General features: G+C 68.4%; 2 protein-coding genes across 2 annotated transcripts; one reads left to right on the forward strand and one right to left on the reverse strand.

The window, feature by feature from the left end:
- Positions 1 to 920: 920 nt before the first annotated feature.
- Positions 921 to 11,146, forward strand: PRPF19 (pre-mRNA processing factor 19). The gene is given in 20 exon segments (XM_086472449.1): positions 921 to 1,009; positions 1,790 to 1,939; positions 2,232 to 2,248; positions 2,250 to 2,309; positions 3,089 to 3,230; positions 3,605 to 3,678; positions 3,771 to 3,833; positions 3,946 to 3,957; positions 3,959 to 3,988; positions 4,102 to 4,176; positions 6,959 to 7,034; positions 7,217 to 7,326; positions 7,506 to 7,661; positions 7,773 to 7,842; positions 8,011 to 8,096; positions 9,164 to 9,334; positions 9,529 to 9,568; positions 9,571 to 9,633; positions 11,048 to 11,109; positions 11,111 to 11,146. Coding segments are annotated over 20 exon segments (1,512 nt in total). The 5' UTR covers positions 921 to 990.
- Positions 11,147 to 11,830: 684 nt separating this feature from the next.
- ZP1 (zona pellucida glycoprotein 1) lies at positions 11,831 to 17,633 on the reverse strand. The gene is given in 20 exon segments (XM_086472385.1): positions 11,831 to 11,922; positions 12,037 to 12,121; positions 12,264 to 12,370; positions 12,373 to 12,413; positions 12,557 to 12,627; positions 12,629 to 12,747; positions 12,839 to 12,863; positions 12,865 to 12,967; positions 13,500 to 13,527; positions 13,530 to 13,575; positions 13,577 to 13,597; positions 13,692 to 13,769; positions 13,771 to 13,877; positions 14,026 to 14,140; positions 15,134 to 15,162; positions 15,468 to 15,516; positions 15,580 to 16,533; positions 16,535 to 16,951; positions 17,036 to 17,157; positions 17,456 to 17,633. Coding segments are annotated over 20 exon segments (2,787 nt in total).
- Positions 17,634 to 18,594: the final 961 nt, after the last annotated feature.

Here is an 18,594-nt window from a genome sequence, read left to right on the forward strand (position 1 = left end):
GCTGCGCCCCACCCCCCCACCTCCCAAAATGAGACCCCGCAGCCCCCCCCCCCCCCCCCCCCCCCCCCAGGCACTACGCTCCTCCCTGCCCCCCCCCGCCCCCGTGAGCCCCATTCCCCCCCGCCCCGGTCACCGGGCGCCCTGTCCCTCTCCGGTGCCTGGGTGCCCCGTTCCGCCCCCCCACCCCCAAGCAGCCCCTCAGAGCCCCCCGGGGGTGGGGGGTGTCCCTCCTTGTCCCCCTGAACGCCCCCACCCTATCCCCCAGGACACCCCCCCAATCCCCTCGAGATCCCCCACCCTCGGGATCATCCCCCTCCCCCCCAAGCACCCCACCCCCACCCCCGGGATCCCCCCCCCCGGGTCCCCCCCCCCGTTTCACCCCCCCGGGATCCCCCCCCTCCGTACCCGGGTGTCCCCCCCACGCGTGTCCCCTCCCCCCTCGGCTGTCGTCGTGTCCCCCCCCCGCTCCCCTGGGGTGTTTCCCCCCCCCCCCCCTCCGCCTCCCCCGACCCCCCCCCCCCCTTGGGGCGGGGCAGCGCTCACCGCCGCCGCGCGGGGGCGCTGTGGAACCGGGCGGGCGGCAGCGCGCGGCGAGGCCTAACGACCGCCCGCCGCCGCGGGGCACGACGGGAGCTGTAGTCCGCAGCCTCCGCGCCCGGTCCCGTGGCATGCCGGGACACGGTCGCTATGACAACGGAGCCCCGCCCCCTTCCTCAGCGCGGAGCGCGGGGCGCTGGGCGGGGGGGCGGGGGGAGGGGCCCCGTGGCGGCGCGCGGGGCACGCCGGGAGGCGCCGTTCCCGGAGGGGTGTGCGCGCGCTGGCGCGGTGCAGGCCGGGAGCGTTTCCGTTTCCGGTCGGCGGCGGCGGCGGCGCCCGCGTGAGCCTTCGGGGACGTCGCGGCGGCCGCGGCGCGCCGCCCGGAACCGGAACCAAAACCGAAGGTGCCCCCGGAACCGGAGCGGAGCGCGGTCGGGTCGGTTGGCGTCCGCCATGGCCCTCATCTGCTCCAGTGAGTGCGGAGCCGCGGAGGAGGCCCCGCGGGGGGGCGGTTACCGGGCCGTGGGGTTCCCTGTGGGGGGGGGGGGGGGTGTTACCGGGGTGGGGAAATTCCCCGGATGGAGGATTACCGGGGGGGGGGGGGTGTGTTCCCTGGGCGCGGGGTTACCGGGCTGGGGGGGGGGGGGTGTGTTACCGGGCTGGGGGGGTTACTGGGCCGTGGGTTCCGGGGCGGGGGTGGGGTGTGTTTACCGGGCCGTGGGGTTCCCTGGGTAGGGGGTTAACGAAAGGGGGGGGGGGGGGGCGTTACCGGGCTTTGGGGTCCCCTGGGTAGGGGGTCACGGGGGGGGGGGGGGAGGTTCCCGGGCTGGGGGGTTACTGGCGTGGGGGGTTCCCTGGGTGGGGGTTACTGGGCTGGGGGGGTTCCCTGGGCAAGGGGTTCCCGGGCTGGGGGGGGTTCCTTGGGCAGGGGGTTCCCGGGCTGGGGGTTACTGGGCTGGGGGGGGTTCGCTGGTGGGAGTTACTGGGGCTGGGGGGTTACTGGGCAGGGGGATTCCCTGGGCTGGGGGGTTCCCAGGCCGGGGGGTTCCCTGGGTGGGGGTCACTGGGCAGGGGGGGTTACTAGGTCAGGGGGTTTCCTGGGCTGGGGGGTTCCCTGGGTGGAGGATTCCCAGGCTGGGGGGTTCCCGTGGGCAGCGAGGCGGCGGGCAGCAGGGGCCCAGCAGGCCCTCAGTGGTGCCGTAATCCCCCCCTCCCCCCTCTCCCCTTCCCCCCCCCCCCCCCCCCCCCCAAGTTTCCAACGAGGTGCCCGAGCACCCCTGCGTCTCCCCGGTTTCCAACCACGTCTACGAGCGGCGGCTGATCGAGAAGTACATCGCGGAGAACGGCACCGACCCCGTCAACAACCAGCCCCTCTCTGAGGAGCAGCTCATCGACATCAAAGGTAGCCGGGGGGGTGGATTGTGCCCGTTCCCCTCCCCCCCTCCCACCGAGGGGGGCTTCACCGTGTCGGGAGGGGCGGGACAAGGTGTTTTGGGGGGACGGACACGGTGCAGGATTCGGGCTAAAAAGAAGAGAAGCAGCCGCCAAACCGCCCCTGCATCCTATCGGGGGGGGGTTCCCCCGGAGAAACGATTTCCCGAGGGATTGGGGAGGTGGGGGGGGGGAGGCGAACCCGCCGGGGTCAGCAGGGCACCGGGGTCGTGGCGGGCGGGTTCTCACCGTCTCGTTACCAGTCGCCCACCCGATCCGGCCCCAAGCCTCCGTCTGCCACCAGCATCCCGGCCATCCTGAAGGCGCTCCAGGACGAGTGGGTGAGTGCTCTCGGCGGCGCCCACCCTCTTAGAGTCCGGTTGGGATTTTGAATAGATCATTAATTTTTATCGAGAACTAATGGCTTTTAACGAGCGACCCGACGGCTTTAAGGCACCGCTCGCGCGTCGCACGAACGCCGTCAGTTCGCGCGACGGTCAGAAACGCCCCAAACCCTCCGTGAGGCTCAGGAACAGCAGCTGCTGCCCTTACGGAGAAGGTCAGAGCTAAAGCTGCTGCTGGTGGTGAAATTGTCCGGAACAGGGAGGCGGGAGACAGGGACAGGGCGGGGAAAGTGCCCGTTCTTGGGGCGTCTTGGCTTGTGGGGTGGCACCAGAGAAACTGAGGGATGTTGGGGTGAAGACCCTCCCCTCCTCCCCACCCTGATTTTGTACATCAGGGATCTTGATCGGTAAAATAACCCGTGATTACGTTAGAGTAGGAATATTAACGAAGTTAGTTAATAGGGTGGAGCAATCAGTGCGAATGTCAACTGTGAACAGCGGGCAGAACACGCACGCTGGCGTTAAAATGGGTTAAAACCCACGACTTTGCAGCAAAAGGGTACAAAACGCCGAGGTTTTGGCGTAACCCCGAAGCCCCTCAGGAGGAGCCACCCCCCGCGCTCCCCACCGGCGGTGTCGCTCAGTCTGCCGTGATGGGGACCCCCCAGTCACCACCACTGGCAGCTGCCTGCACCGGGGGGGGGGGACACGAGGGGGGAGGGGACCCGGGGGGGCCCAGCCCTGATACCTTTCCCCGTCCCTGTCCCCCCCGGCAGGACGCCGTGATGCTGCACAGCTTCACCCTGCGGCAGCAGCTGCAGACGACGCGGCAGGAGCTGTCCCACGCCCTCTACCAGCACGACGCCGCCTGCCGCGTCATCGCCCGCCTCACCAAGGAGGTCACCGCCGCCAGAGAAGGTGACATTTTGGGGGGGGGGAGAGTCGCTGTGGGCCCGGGGACGGGCTAGGGGGCCCTGTTGGAGCCTCAGGACCGGCTCCTGTTGGAGCCCCGGGGACGGGCCCGGGGGCCCCCTTGGAGCCCCGGGGACGGGCCCGGGCCCCCCTTGGAGCCCCGGGGACGGGCTCGGGGCCCCCCTTGGAGCCCCGGGGACGGGCTCGGGGCCCCCCTTGGAGCCCCGGGGACGGGCCCGGGCCCCCGTTGGAGCCCCCGGGGACGGGCTCGGGGCCCCCTTGGAGCCCCGGGGACGGGCCCGGGGCCCCCCTTGGAGCCCCGGGGACGGGCCCGGGGCCCTGTTAAACTCCCGGTGTTTCTCCCCCCCCCCCCCCCGCAGCGTTGGCCACCCTGAAGCCCCAGGCCGGCCTCATCGTGCCGCAGGCGGTGCCGTCCTCCCAGCCCAACGCCGCGGTGAGTCCTCACCTTGGTGGGGTATTTCCCCCCCCCTCCCCCTCCTTTTCCCCCCCATCGGGGTGTAACCCCCTTCCCTTTCTCCCCCACAGGGAGCTGGGGAGGCCATGGAGCTGGGGGAGCTCGCCGGCATGACCCCCGAGATCATCCAGAAGGTACGGGGGGCGGGGGGCTTCCCCTCGCGCCACGGTGCCTCTCCTCCCCCTTTCCCCCCACCGGACCCCTCCCCGTTTTCCCCCACCAGACCCCCCTCCTCTTGTTTTCCAGCTTCAAGACAAGGGCCACGGTGCTGACCACGGAGCGGAAGAAGGTAAGCAGCCCCCCCCTTTAGGGGGGACTCCGGGGATCCCCCACCACCTTCCATTCCCGGGGAGATCCTGGTGTTTATCCCCCCCAAACCCCACGCCGTTTTCCTCCCTGCAGAGAGGCAAGACCGTGCCGGAGGAGCTGGTGAAACCGGAGGAACTCAGCAAGTACCGCCAGGTCGCCTCGCACGTGGTGAGTGCCGGGATGGGAGGGGGCAGAGGGGGAGTTTTGGGGGGGTTTTTGGGCCGCCCCCCACCGCGTAGGTGGGCGTCTGCGCCGCTCCGCACCGGGTCTGGGCAGAAGTGAGGATGAGGCGTTGGGGACAAGGGGGAGTTTTTTGGGGGGTTTTGGGCCTCCCCCCACCGTATAGGTGGGTGTCTGGGCCCCTCCTGCGCCGCTCCGCACCAGATCTGGGCAGGGTGAGGAGAGGGGTTGGGGACAAGGGGGAGTTTGGGGGGGGTTTTGGGCCTCCCCCCACCGCGTAGGTGGGTGTCTGGGCCGCTCCGCACCGGATCTGGGCAGGGCGAGGAGAGGGGTCGGGGACAAGGGGGAGTTTTGGGGGGTTTGGGCCTCCCCTCACCGTATAGGTGGGTGTCTGGGCCGCTCCGCACTGGATCTGGGCAGGGTGAGGAGAGGGGTTGGGGACAAGGGGGAGTTTTGGGGGGGTTTTGGGCCGCCCCCCACCGCATAGGTGGGTGTCTGGGTCCCTCCTGCGCCGCTCCGCACCAGATTGGGCAGGGCGAGGAGAGGGATTGGGGACAAGGGGGGAGTTTTGGGGGGTTTTGGGCCTCCCCCACCGCATAGGTGGGTGTCTGGGCCGCTCCGCACCGGATCTGGGCAGGGTGAGGATGAGGCATTGGGGACAAGGGGGAGTTTTGGGGGGGTTTTGGGCCTCCCCCCACTGTATAGGTGGGCGTCTGGGTCCCTCCTGCGCCGCTCCGCACTGGATCTGGGCAGGGTGAGGAGAGGGGTCGGGGACAAGGGGAGTTTTGGGGGTTTGGGCCTCCCCCCAGCGCGTAGGTGGGTGTCTGGGCCGCTCCGCACCGGATCTGGGCAGGGTGAGGATGAGGCGTTGGGGACAAGGGGGAGTTTTGGGGGTTTTGGGCCTCCCCTCACCGTATAGGTGGGTGTCTGGGCTGCTCTGCACCAGATCTGGGCAGGGCGAGGAGAGGGGTCGGGGACAAGGGGGAGTTTTGGGGGTTTTGGGCCTCCCCTCACCGTATAGGTGGGCGTCTGGGTCCCTCCTGCGCCGCTCCGCACTGGATCTGGGCAGGGCGAGGAGAGGGATTGGGGACAAGGGGGGGAGTTTTGGGGGGTTTTGGGCCTCCCCCCACCGCATAGGTGGGTGTCTGGGCCGCTCCGCACCGGATCTGGGCAGGGTGAGGATGAGGCGTTGGGGACAAGGGGGAGTTTTGGGGGGTTTTGGGCCTCCCCCCACTGTATAGGTGGGCGTCTGGGTCCCTCCTGCGCCGCTCCGCACTGGATCTGGGCAGGGTGAGGAGAGGGGTCGGGGACAAGGGGGAGTTTTGGGGGGTTTGGGCCTCCCCCCACCGCGTAGGGTGGGCGTCTGGGCTGCTCTGCACCGGGTCTGGGCAGGGTGAGGAGAGGGGTGGGGGACAAGGGGAGTTTTGGGGGGGTTTTGGGCCTCCCCCCACTGTATAGGTGGGTGTCTGGGCCCCTCCTGCACCGCTCCGCACCAGATCTGGGCAGGGCGAGGAGAGGGGTTGGGGACAAGGGGGGAGTTTTTGGGGGGTTTTGGGCCTCCCCCACCGCGTAGGTGGGTGTCTGGGCCACTCCGCACCGGATCTGGGCAGGGTGAGGAGAGGGGTTGGGGACAAGGGGGAGTTTTGGGGGGGTTTTGGGCCTCCCCCCACTGTATAGGTGGGTGTTTGGGCCCCTCCTGCGCCGCTCCGCACCAGATCTGGGCAGGGTGAGGAGAGGGGTTGGGGACAGGGGGATTTTTGGGGGGGTTTTGGGCCTCCCCCCACCACGTAGGTGGGTGTTTGGGCTGCTCCTGCACCACTCCGCACCGGATCTGGGCAGGGTGAGGAGAGGGGTTGGGGACAGGGGGAATTTTGGGGGGTTTGGGCCTCCCCTCACCATATAGGTGGGTGTTTGGGCCCCTCCTGCGCTGCTCCGCACCGGATCTGGGCAGGGCGAGGAGAGGGCTTGGGGACAGGGGGAGTTTTGGGGGTTTTGGGCCTCCCCCCACCGCATAGGTGGGTGTCTGGGCCGCTCCGCACCGGATCTGGGCAGGGTGAGAAGAGGGGTCGGGGACAAGGGGGAGTTTTGGGGGGTTTCTGGGCCTCCCCTCACCGTATAGGTGGGCATCTGGGTCCCTCCTGCGCCGCTCCGCACTGGATCTGGGCAGGGGTGAGGAGAGGGGTCGGGGACAAGGGAGTTTTGGGGGGGTTTTGGGCCTCCCCCCACTGTATAGGTGGGTGTCTGGGCCACTCCTGCGCCACTCCGCACCGGATCTGGGCAGGGTGAGGAGAGGGGGCTGGGAACAGGGGGAGTTTTGGGGGTTTGGGCCTCCCCCCACCACGTAGGTGGGTGGTCTGGGCCGCTCCGCACCGGATCTGGGCAGGGTGAGGATGAGGCGTTGGGGACAAGGGGGAGTTTGGGGGGGTTTTGGGCCGCCCCCCCACCGCATAGGTGGGTGTCTGGGCCGCTCCGCACCGGATCTGGGCAGGGTGACGAGAGGGGTCGGGGACAAGGGGGAGTTTTTGGGGGGTTTTGGGCCTCCCCCCACCGTATAGGTGGGTGTCTGGGCCCCTCCTGCGCCGCTCCGCACCGGATCTGGGCAGGGCGAGGAGGGGGGCTGGGGACACTGCGGCAGCCAGCGAGGAGCTGGGCTGGCCGGGTTCCCTTGGGGGGGGGGCGGGGGGGGCCTTTGGGTCCCCCTTTGGGGACATTTTTTCTGGCTTGTGGGCATTAATCCGGGGTCGATCCGGCGTCCTCCTCCCTCGCCCAGGGGCTGCACAGCGCCAGCATCCCGGGGATCCTCGCTCTGGACCTCTGTCCTTCCGACACCAACAAGATCCTCACCGGTAAGGGAGCACGCGGGGGCCGCTGGGGGGCGGGGTCCCTTTCTCTGTGATTTTTGGCGGGGAAGGGGATGAGGGACACCCCCTCCCCCCGCCCTTTTCACCTCGTGGCAAAGCTCAGGACGGCGCTTCCCGGCGGAAAACCGCCCACCAAAGCCCCCGTCTCTCCCCTCTCCCTTCCCCAGGCGGGGCTGATAAAAACGTCATCGTCTTTGACAAGAGCTCGGAGCAGATCCTGGCCACGCTCAAGGGCCACTCCAAGAAGGTCACCAGCGTCGTCTTCCACCCCTCTCAGGTGCCCATCAGCCTCTTCCCTCCCAGCCAGGCCGCCCCACGTCGCCCTTTCTCGATGCTCTGGGGTCTCCACCTCCCCCAGGCTGGGGAGGGACCACCCGGGACCTCTCTCAGATGGAGAAACGAAGGGGGTTTTTGGTGGTTTTTTTTGGTTTTTTTTTTTCGACTTTCCTCCTCTAGGATTTGGTTTTCTCCGCTTCTCCCGATGCCACGATCCGGATCTGGTCCGTCCCCAACGCCTCGTGCGTGCAGGTCGTCCGGGCCCACGAGGGCTCCGTGACGGGGCTGAGCCTCCACGCCACGGGCGATTATCTCCTCAGCTCCTCCGATGACCAGGTGAGACACCCCCCACCCCCCCCACCCCTTCCCGGGCCACAAACACCCCCTTTTCCAGCTCCTCCTCTTCCTCCCAGTACTCAACTCCCCCTCAACTCCCCTCTTTTCCAGTACTGGGCTTTCTCGGACATCCAGACAGGCCGTGTCCTCACCAAGGTGACGGACGAAAGCTCTGGCTGCGGTGAGTGTTCCCCTCCCTGGCGGGGGGGGGGGGGGATTTTTCTCCCCCGTGGGCTCCTGAGGAACTTTGGGGAGGTGGGGGGGGAGGGGAAGGGTCTGGTGGGGAGGTGGGGGGGGACGTCACAAAGGGTCCCCCGACCTGTCCCCATCTCCCCTCGTGTCCCTCCAGCGCTCACCTGCGCCCAGTTCCACCCGGACGGGCTCATTTTTGGGACGGGGACGATGGACTCGCAGATCAAGATCTGGGATCTGAAGGTGGGGCTGGGGGGGGGCTGGGAGGGGGGGACACGACAGGGATGGGGGGGGGGTGTTTGGGGGGAGGGGGGGGGGGGGGTGCTCGGTTGGTGCCTGGCAGAGTGGGGGAGGCCAAGGTAGTGGTGGCTGCTGGAGTTGGGGGGTTTTGGGGAGCCTCTTCTCCCAAAATAGAGGGGGGGTTCTGCCAAAATGAAGGGAGAGGGTTTCTGCCAAATTGGAGGGGGGGGGTGTCTCCCAAAATGGAGGTGTTGGGGTTTTTTTCCTGAAAAGGGGGAGATTTCTCCCAAAATAGAGGTTTTGGGGGGGGGGGGTTCCTCTCCCAAAATAGAGGTGGTGGGGGGATTTCCTCTCCCAAAATAGAGGTTGGGGGGGGGGGGTTCCTCTCCCAAAATAGAGGGGGGGGGGGTGTCCTCTTCCAAAATAGAGGGTTGGGGGGGGGTTCCCCTCCCAAAATAGAGGGTTGGGGGGGGGGTTTCCCCTCCCAAAATAGAGGTTGGGGGGGGGGGTTTCCCCTCCCAAAATAGAGGTTGGGGGGGGGGTCCTCTCCCAAAATAGAGGTTGGGGGGGGGGTCCTCTCCCAAAATAGAGGGTTGGGGGTTGTTTTTTCTCCTAAAACAGGGGCTTTGGGGTGGTTTTTCCTCTCCCAAAACGCAGGTTTTGGGGTTGGGTTTTCCTCTCCCAAAACAAAGGGTTTGGCCTCAGTTTTTCCTCTCCCAAAACGGAACTTTTGAGATTTTTTTTCCCCCCCCAACACACGAAGCTTCAGCTCCAGCGCGGCCCCTTCTGGCCCCGCAGCTGGTGACGGGGTGGGGGGTGGCGGGGGTGTGTGCCTTGTCCCCAAGAGAACCAATGAGGCCCAGGAGGGCTCCCCATTTCCCCCCCCCGCGGGACGAGCCCCCGTGCGTCATCGCAGCCCTCCGGCTCCCGCGTCGATCCCCCGCAATCCTCCCGCCTGTTAACTCTGGAGCGGAATGACGACGCGGCGCCGCGGTTACCAGCATTCGCTTGCCCGGCGGCCTCTCCTTGCCTTGTCCCCAACCCCCCCCCACCCCAACTTTTGTCCCTAGGAGCGCACCAACGTGGCCAACTTCCCGGGCCACTCGGGCCCCATCACCAGCATCGCCTTCTCCGAGAACGGCTACTACCTGGCCACGGCGGCCGACGACTCTTCGGTCAAGCTCTGGGACTTGCGGAAGCTCAAGAATTTCAAGACTTTGCAGCTCGACAATAACTTTGAGGTGGGGGACGGGCCCCTTTCCCCCCCCCCCCCCTCCCCCCGCCAGGGCAGGCTGACGGGCTCCCCGCTCCCGCCTGCGCCCCTCTGCTTTTGGGGGGGGGGGGAGCCCGATGTGGAGGTTTTTCCCCCGCCCCCCAAGAGGCCGTGGGGAGTTTCCTGGGCCTGTCTGAGGCCCCGTTCGCCTTCTCCTCCCAGGTGAAGTCTCTGATCTTTGACCAGAGCGGCACCTACCTGGCCCTGGCGGGACGGACGTCCAGATCTACATCTGCAAGCAGTGGACGGAAATCCTGCATTTCACGGGTGAGGGGGGGAGTGGAGGTCCCCTTTTTGGGGAGAGGGCGTGCTCTCCTGGGGGTGCAGAGTGAGCTGGGGGGGTGCTGAAGTCCCCTTTTGGGCAGAGGACGTGCTCTCCTGGGGGTGCAGAGCGACCCAGGGGGGCGCTGAAGTCCCCTTTTGGGGAGAGGATGTGCTCTCCTGGGGATGCAGAGTGAGCTGGGGGGCGCCCAGGTCCCCTTTTGGGCAGAGGACGTGCTCTGCTGGGGGTGCAGAGCGACCCGGAGGGTGCTGAAGTCCCCTTTTGGGGAGAGAACGTGCTCTCCTGGGGGTGCAGAGCGAGCTGGGGGGGTGCCCAGGACCCTTTTTGGGGAGAGGACGTGCTCTCCTGGGGGTGCAGAGCGAGCTGGGGGGCACCTGGGTCCCCTTTTGGGCAGAGGACGTGCTCTCCTGAGGGTGCAGAGCAAGCTGGGGGCGTCTAGGTCCCGTTTTGGGGAGAGGACGTGCTCTCCTGGGGGTGCAGAGCGAGCTGGGGGGTGCTGAAGTCCCCCTTTTGGGGACAGGACGTGCTCTGCTGGGGGTGCAGAGCGAGCTGGGGGGCGCCCAGGTCCCCTTTTGGGGAGAGGACGTGCTCTCCTGGGGGTGCAGAGTGAGCTGGGGGGCGCCCAGGTCCCCTTTTGGGGAGAGGACGTGCTCTCCTGGGGGTGCAGAGTGAGCTGGGGGGCGTCCAGGTCCCCTTTTGGGGAGAGGAGGACGTGCTCTGCTGGGGGTGCAGAGCGAGCTGGGGGGCGTCCAGGTCCCGTTTTGGGGAGAGGACGTGCTCTCCTGGGGGTGCAGAGAGAGCTGGGGGGGGTCCAGGTCCCGTTTTGTGGGGAGAGGACGTGCTCTCCTGGGGGGTGCAGATCGAGCTGGGGGCACCTGGGTCCCCTTTTGGGCAGAGGACGTTGCTCTCCTGGGGGTGCAGAGCGAGCTGGGGGGTGCCCAGGACCCTTTTGGGGAGAGGATGTGCTCTGCTGGGGGTGCAGAGCGAGCTGGGGGGGCGCTGAAGTCCCGTTTTGGGGAGAGGACGTGCTCTGCTGGGGGTGCAGAGTGAGCTGAGGGTGTCCAGGTCCCGTTTTGGGGAGAGGACGTGCTCTCCTGGGGGTGCAGAGCGAGCTGGGGGGCGTCCAGGTCCCGTTTTGGGGAGAGGGACGTGCTCTCCTGGGGGTGCAGAGCGAGCTGGGGGGCGCCCAGGTCCCCTTTTGGGGACAGGACGTGCTCTGCTGGGGGTGCAGAACGACCCGGGGGCCTCCCCAGCCTCCCATCTCAGCCTCCTCGGGGTGCAAACAACCGGCTTCTGCCCCTACCCCCCCTCGGCAGGGGGTGACCAGGGCTGCCACCCCCTCGGGGGGGGGACACGACAGGGGGGGGACCCTCACCCCGGCCTCTCTTCCCCCCCCAGAGCACAGCGGCCTCACCACGGGGGTGGCTTTCGGCCACCACGCCAAGTTCATCGCCTCCACGGGGCATGGACCGGAGCCTCAAGTTCTACAGCCTGTAACCTCGGGGGGGTCTCGCTGCCGGGTGGGGGGTCTGGGGGGGGGAGGGAGGGGAGGGGGGTGGGGGGGGGGCAAAGGTTTGGGTGCTTTTCCACACCCTGGGCAGAGGGGAAAGTCGCCCGTTGCCTTCCCCCCCCCCCCCCCCAGCGCTTCACCCATTTCTTGGTTCTTTCGTTTCCTTCTTCGCCCGTTCCCTGGATTTCGTCTTTTTTTGGGGGAGGGGGTTCCCTTTTTTTTTTGGCTTTAGATTCTGGGGGGTTTTGTGGCTGTCACTGCTGCACCAAAAGGCTCCAACCTCTTGGCGGCCGGGAGGGAAGGGGGGGCGGGGGGGGGGGGGGATTTGCCAGCATTTCTCTCCTTTCGTGATGGAAATAAAGGCGGATTCACCGCAGCAGCGTGTGCCACGGCGGCGGGACGGTGTCACCCAGAGGCCACCACCGGCGGGGGGGGGGGGCTATGGGGGGCCAGCTGGGGTGCTGCCAGCTCGGGGACGGCGACAGCGCCCCCCTCTTTCCTCCCCTCCCCCCGGGGGGGGGACAAACCACCACCGCTTTCAGCCGGGCTCTGCGCCCCTTTATTTTTTTCCCCCCTCGCCCCGAGGTGTCTGGCTGGAGGAAGAAGAGGAGGAGGAGGAGAGGGAGAGGCTGGGGGATGAAGGCGCCGCAGGGGCCGCTCCCCCAGCGCCTTCAGCCTCTCCGCCTTTTGGGGACTTGGGGGAAGACGACGCGTCCCCGGGAGGTGACGGTGGCCCTCGTGTCCCCCAGAGAGCGACGCGCTCCTGGCGAAGGGCAGGGGGTTGGTGTGGGAAAGGGGGGGGGGGGGTGTGGGTGTGGGGCCACCCCCAGCCCCCCCAGGGAGGAATGGGGGGGTCGTTGTATCCCCCCAGACTTACGTGAGGGGACTCCGAGCTGGCAGGAGGGGCGGCAGGGCTCGGGCTGGGCGAGGTGGCACACGGAGGCGCTGCAGGAGATGTACACCTAGAAGCCACCGGTGGGCCTAGCGTCAGGGAAGGGGGGCTTGGGCCACCGCCGTGGGGTTCGGGGGGGGGGACGGGGACACCTCTGAAGTCTAGGGAGGACCTTCCCCCCCCTTTGGGGCCCCTTGTCCCCCCGTCCTCACCTCTCCCTCCAGCACCGCCATGGACGGGGGCTCCACGAAGGTGAAGGTGGAGATGACGAAGCGCTGGTAGTGGCTGGGGAAGGGCAACTGGGGCGAGGCGGGCCCACGGGCACCAGCTGCGTCCTGTAGTTGTCCCCTTCAAAGGGACACCTGGGCGGGCGAGGGGGACCCCAGGTTGGCGTGGGTGATGCCACACACACCCCCCCCACTCTCTTTTTCCATCCTCGTGTGTGTCCCCCCATCCTCCTGTGGGGGGGTGTGTCCCCCCTCCCACCGACCCAAACCGCTCACACCATCCACCAGGATGGGCCCACTGGGGCTCGGCCGCGGCGTCGGGGCTGGGGGCCGCCCAGCACTGGTGCAGGGACCAGTACCAAGTTGGGATCCGTCTTCTGCAGGAGCCGGACCTCCACGTAGACGGGGTCCCGCAGCACCTTCACCAGGGGGTAGTCGCCGTCGGTGTGGTACGAGCTGTAGCTTTCATCTGGGGGGGGGGTGGGGGGGTGGGATGGAGGCTGAGGGGGGGGTCTTGGAGGGGGGGGGGGTTGGGAGGGGGCAGCGGGTGGGTTGCTCACCGGTGGCGACGCGCAACTGGAGCCCCCAGCGGTCCCAGCACGGCCAGGGGGACGGCGGTGGGGGGCACGGCCACCTCCATGCGGAGCGGCAGGAGGTCGCTGGCGTTGTAGATGCAGCGAGCCTGGAGGCTGGGGGGGGGGGGGGGGGGGGGGGCAGAGCAGAGCTGGGGGTCACCCCCCCCCCCCCTTCCCCCCCCCCCCTCCCCTCCCCCAGCATCAGCTTCCCCCCCCCAGCCTCAAAGAGGGGGGGTGGGGGGGCACCACAGGGGTCCCCAGTGCTGGTACCAAGCACCGGCAGGAGCAAGGAGGGGGGGGTGGGAACTGGTCTGGGGGGGGTGCTGGAGGCAGAGGGAGGGGGGGGGGGAGATGGGCTTGACCCGGGGGGGGGGGGGGGGGCGGGTCCCCAGTACTGGCACCAAGCACCAGCAGGAGCAAGGAGGGGGGTGGGAACTGGTCTGGGGGGGGGTGCTGGAGGCAGAGGGAGGGGGAGGAGATGGGCTTTACCCGGGGGGGGGCGGGGTCCCCCAGTACTGGCACCAAGCGCTGTCAGGAGCAAGGAGGGGGGGGTGGGAACTGGTCTGGGGGGGCAGATGGGCTTTACCCGGGGGGGGGGGGGGGGGGGGAGGGGTTGTCCCCCCAGTTTTGCCCACCCTCCCCTTACATATAGACACTGTCGCGCGTGATGGAGCGCGGGGGGACCCTTGGACGTCGATGGTCGAGATCAGTTGGTTCTCGTAAGATCAGCCGGTCCTCGATCCCCTGGGGGTGGGTGACCGTGCAGGTGGCCTCGGGGTCCCCCCACCCGAGCAGGGGCGAGGCAGAAGGGGGGGAGTGGGGGTGTCCCCATCCCTACCTGGACAGTGGTGCCGCACTGCGTGACGGCGAAGTGGAACATGACGAAGGCCTCGGTGACCCGGAGGGGCTCGCAGCCCCGGTTGGGCGCTGGCGAGGCGCACGCTGTCCAGGTTGTAGGGTTGGGGGCCGGAACCCCGCGGCACCACCATGACGAAGTGCCCGTCCAGCAGGCACTGCACCGTGGCTGCGCCGCCGAGGAGCGACCCCGTCAGCAGCCTGAGCGTTGGCGACCTCTCCCTGCCCCGCTTTGCCAGCCGAGGCGGGGCGGAGGGTGGTGGTGGGGGGGGGGGGGGGCTGGTGCGGGTGTCCCCAGGGTGTCCCTGTGTCCCTACCCGTGTTGCCGTAATAGCAGGGCGCCACACGGTCCATGTCATCGTAGCAGCAGCCCGCCTGCAGGCAGCCCTCCCGGCCCTGCGGGGCCACGCAGGGCATCCTCCCCACCGTCACCTGGCACTGCCTCCCGCGTCAGCTGGGTGCCTGGGATGGCAGAAAGGGGATGCTGCCCTCAGCAAAACCCCCCCCTGACCTGCAAGACATCCTCCCCCGCCATCACCTGGCACTGCACCCGCCTGGGATGGCAGAAAGGGGATGCTGCCCTCAGCAAAACCCCCCTGACCTGCAGGGCATCCTCCCCACCATCACCTTGCACTGCACCCGCCTGGGATGGCAGAAAGGGGATGCTGCCCTGAGCAAACCCCCCCTGACCTGCAGGGCATCCTCCCCACCATCACCTGGCGCTGCTCCCGTGTGAGCTGGGTGCCTGGGATGGCAGAAAGGGGATGCTGCCCCTCAGCAAACCCCCCCCGAGCATCCCCCTGACCTGCAGGGCATCCTCCCCACCATCACCTGGCACTGCTCCCGCGTCAGCTGGGTGCCTGGGATGGCAGAAAGGGGACGCTGCCCTCAGCAAACCCCCCCCTGACCTGCAAGACATCCTCCCCGCCATCACCTGGCACTGCACCCCGCCTGGGATGGCAGAAAGGGGATACTGCCCTCAGCAAACCCCCCCTGAGCTGCAGGGCATCCTCCCCGCCATCACCTGGCACTGCTCCTGCCTTGGGATGGCAGAAAGGGGATACTGCCCTCAGCAAACCCCCCCTGACCTGCAGGGCATCCTCCTCACCATCACCTGGCGCTGCTCCTGTGTGAGCTGGGTGCCTGGGATGGCAGAAAGGGGATGCTGCCCTCAGCAAACCCCCCCCCCGAGCATCCCCCTGACCTGCAGGGCATCCCTCCCCCACCATCACCTGGCACTGCTCCTGTGTGAGCTGGGTGCCTGGGATGGCAGAAAGGGGACGCTGCCCTCAGCAAACCCCCACCTGACCTGCAGAGCATCCTCCCCACCATCACCTGGCACTGCACCCGCCTGGGATGGCAGAAAGGGGATACTGCCCTCAGTAAACCCCCCCCTGACCTGCAGGGCATCCTCCCCACCATCACCTGGCACTGCTCCCGCGTCAGCTGGGTGCCTGGGATGGCAGAAAGGGGATGCTGTCCTCAGCAAAACCCCCCCCTGACCTGCAAGACATCCTCCCCGCCATCACCTGGCACTGCTCCTGTGTGAGCTGGGTGCGTGGGATGGCAGAAAGGGGACGCTGCCCTCAGCAAACCCCCTCCCTGAGCATCCCCCCGACCTGCTCGCCCAAGCATCCCCTTGCCAAAACAACCTCCTGCCCGCCCTGAGCCGTCCCTTCATGGCCGGGACCTGCTGCTCCGGTGATGGGGGGGACCCATCCCTGGCCGTCCCCCTCCGTATCCCACCGCCTTGGCTTACCTGCCCCCGCCGAGGGGTAGAAGAGAGCCGTGGATTGCAGCAGACTGGGCTGGGATTGAAGCCCGGGGCGCAGCAAGCCAGGCTGGGCTTGGGGCTGCAGTCCTGGCCGTACCAGACCGGGCTGGAGCTGGGCCTGAAGTCCAGGGCGTAGCAAACCCGGTCGGGACTGGAGTCCTGGGCGCGTTAGACCCGGTCGGAGGTGGCTGGGATGTAGCAGCCCAGTTTGGCTCTGGAAAGCCGGGTGCACCAGACCAGGCTGGGACTGGGGCTGGGGGCCAGGGTGAAGCAACCCAGCTTGGCTCTGGAGCCCAGGGCGGAGGAGACCAGTTTGGGAGTTGGTCTGGAAGCTGGGGCGAGCCAAGCCCGGCTGGCTTTGGGGCTGAGCGGCCGGGAGGACGAAGCCTGCTTGAGTTTGAGCTCCAGCGTGGGTTAAGCCAGGCTGGACACCGGGGTGCACCAAGCCAGGCTGGTTTGGGGTCTGAACCCCCGGGTGGAGAAGCCCCAGTTGGTTTTGACCCCCAGGGTGCACCAAGCCAGGCTGGTTTGGGGTCTGAACCCCCGGGTGGAGAAGCCCCAGTTGGTTTTGACCCCCAGGGTGCACCAAGCCAGGCTGGTTTGGGGTCTGAACCCCCGGGTGGAGAAGCCCCAGTTGGTTTTGACCCCCAGGGTGCACCAGCCCAGGCTGGTTTGGGGTCTGACCCCCCGGGTGGAGGAGTCCTGGCTGGGTTTGACCCCCAGGGTGCACCAAGCCAGGCTGGTTTGGGGTCTGAACCCCCGGGTGGAGGAGTCCTGGCTGGGTTTGACCCCCAGGGTGCACCAAGCCAGGCTGGTTTGGGGTCTGAACCCCCGGGTGGAGGAGTCCTGGCTGGATTTGACCCCCAGGGTGCACCAAGCCAGGCTGGTTTGGGGTCTGAACCCCCGGGTGAAGAAGCCCCGGTCGGTTTTGACCCCCAGGGTGCACCAAGCCAGGCTGGTTTGGGGTCTGAACCCCCGGGTGAAGAAGCCCCGGTCGGTTTTGACCCCCGGGGTGCACCAAGCCAGGCTGGTTTAGGGTCTGAACCCCCGGGGCGTATGAAACCCTGCCGGTTTTGGGTGATGGGGTGAACCCCACCAGGCTGGAGCTGAACCCCTGGGCGAACCAGGCTGGGCTGGTTTTGGGGCTGCAGCCCGGGGCGCCCCAGCACCGGCTGGGTCTGAGCCACGGGGTGAATCTGCTCCGAGCGGGCTTGGGCGGAGAGCTGCGATCCCGAGAGGGTGAAGGAGGACTGGGACACGTGCTGCAGGAGACCAGGCTGGGACAGGGGGACGAGGCCATCAGCCTGAGCCTGCTGGACGCTGTTGCCCCGACCGGCGTGTGCGTCGCCGTCCCCGAGGCCCTCGGCGTCCCCCGGCTGCCGGCAGGTCATGTTGACCTCGTAGGAGGCTGCCACCCCCCCGCTGAGCAGCGTCTCCTCCAGCTGCACCCTCAGGACGTAGCGGTCCTCCTGGGGGACGGATGGTCACCCCCAAGCCCCCTGGTGATGAGGGGGGGTGGGGGGGCGACACAGCGGGTGGGACGGGACCCTCACCTTCACCAGGACGTGACAGCCCTCGTAGCCAGAGGAGAAGACGACGGCGCCGTCCGCCCCGGCGTTGAGCCAGTGGAGGCAGATGGAGCAGTTGGCCACGTCGAAGCGGGTGCCAAACTCGTCTGCGGGGGACACCGTGGGGACAGGGCAGGGGTGGGGGGGTGGGGGGGGGGTGAGGTGGCCCACCGGGGTGCCGTGATGCTCCCCGGCGAGGCCGGCACGCCGAAACCCTCCCCGGCAGCGCCGAAAGCTCGTTGGGTTCATCCCAGTAGGGCACCAGCACCCCGGTTTTGGGGGGGGGGGGGGTGTGGGGGTGTGTGGTGTGTGTTTAACCCCAAGGGTGACCCAAGAAGAGCCACGCGGAGTGGGGGGGGCTCGCACCCACCTTCTTCCCCCCCCCCCCCCCCCCCAAAAACTCACCCATGACCTTGAAGCGGACGGTGCGGCCGCGGGGGGGGTACGCCCGGAGCTGCATCCCGTAGTCCCCGCAGTCGTAGCGGTACCGCAGGCGGGAGAAGGCGGCTCCCGGCCCCGGGGACAAGAGGAGGAACAGGAGGAGGAGGAGGAGGAAGAAGAAGAAGGAGCAGCTCCGTCCCATGGCGGTGGCCACCAAGGCTGGAGCACGGGGGCTTGCCGTGGGTCACCGCCGTGGCTTTATACCCGGCTGGGATGGGGGGGGGCGGGGGGGGGGAGGGGGGGGAATCAGATGATCCGTGGGGGTTGTGCCAGGACGGTGCCTCCTGCCCCGTCCAGGGCTCCTCGCTCCCCTGCCACCGGCGACCCCGCTGCCCCCTGTCCCCTGCGGTCACCCCCCGTGGCGGGGTGACCGGGGGAGGATCCCAAAGGTGGTGGAAGGAAGGTTGTCCCACCATGGGAGACGCTGTCCCCTGCCCACGGGGACTGGAGGATGGTGGAGGAGGAGGAGGGGGGCTAGCGTTTGCCACACGGCCTTGGCGTTTGCCACAAGCTGGTGGCGACAGCGGTGCACCTCTCTCCTCCAGGGCCACCCCGCTGCCGGGGTGGCTGGGGAACTGGGACCCTGTGGGGAGACCCGGGGGGGGGGGGGGGAGCACAACACCACCACCCCACCCCCACCCCCCCCACCAGTAGAGGGCTGGGGGAATGGGGCGGTTGTCCCCAAATCCTCGCCGTGGTGGCCGCACGCCCCGGTTCTGCCCCGCTGGCGGGGCCACGGGAGGGGGGGGACCCCCCCCAAAAGTCGTTGCAAAGAGCACTTTGCCCAGCAAAGGAGCAGCTATTCCCGCAAACCGGGGCATGGGTGCAGAGCCAGGGGTGCCCAGGCCACCCCCTCGGCCTGGCTGTCACCTTCCTCTGCTCTGGGGTGCCCCCCCAGCACCCCAACCTCCTGCCTGCCCCCCCCCCCCCCCCCACTCCAGTTCCTCCACCCGGCCCGGTGGGACCGTACCCGTTCCTCCAGCCCAGCCTGGGTGCCAAACTCAGCATTTTTTTTTGGGGGGGGGTGGTGGGGGGCGGTTAAAACCTTCCTGCCTCACGGGAGCCGCTGTCCCCTGCGTCCCCAGGGGAACCCCCCCCCCCCC

The sequence above is a fragment of the Leptosomus discolor genome, chromosome 12, assembly GCF_034619465.1.
Source record: "Leptosomus discolor isolate bLepDis1 chromosome 12, bLepDis1.hap2, whole genome shotgun sequence".
In the NCBI taxonomy this organism is placed as follows: domain Eukaryota; kingdom Metazoa; phylum Chordata; class Aves; order Leptosomiformes; family Leptosomidae; genus Leptosomus; species Leptosomus discolor.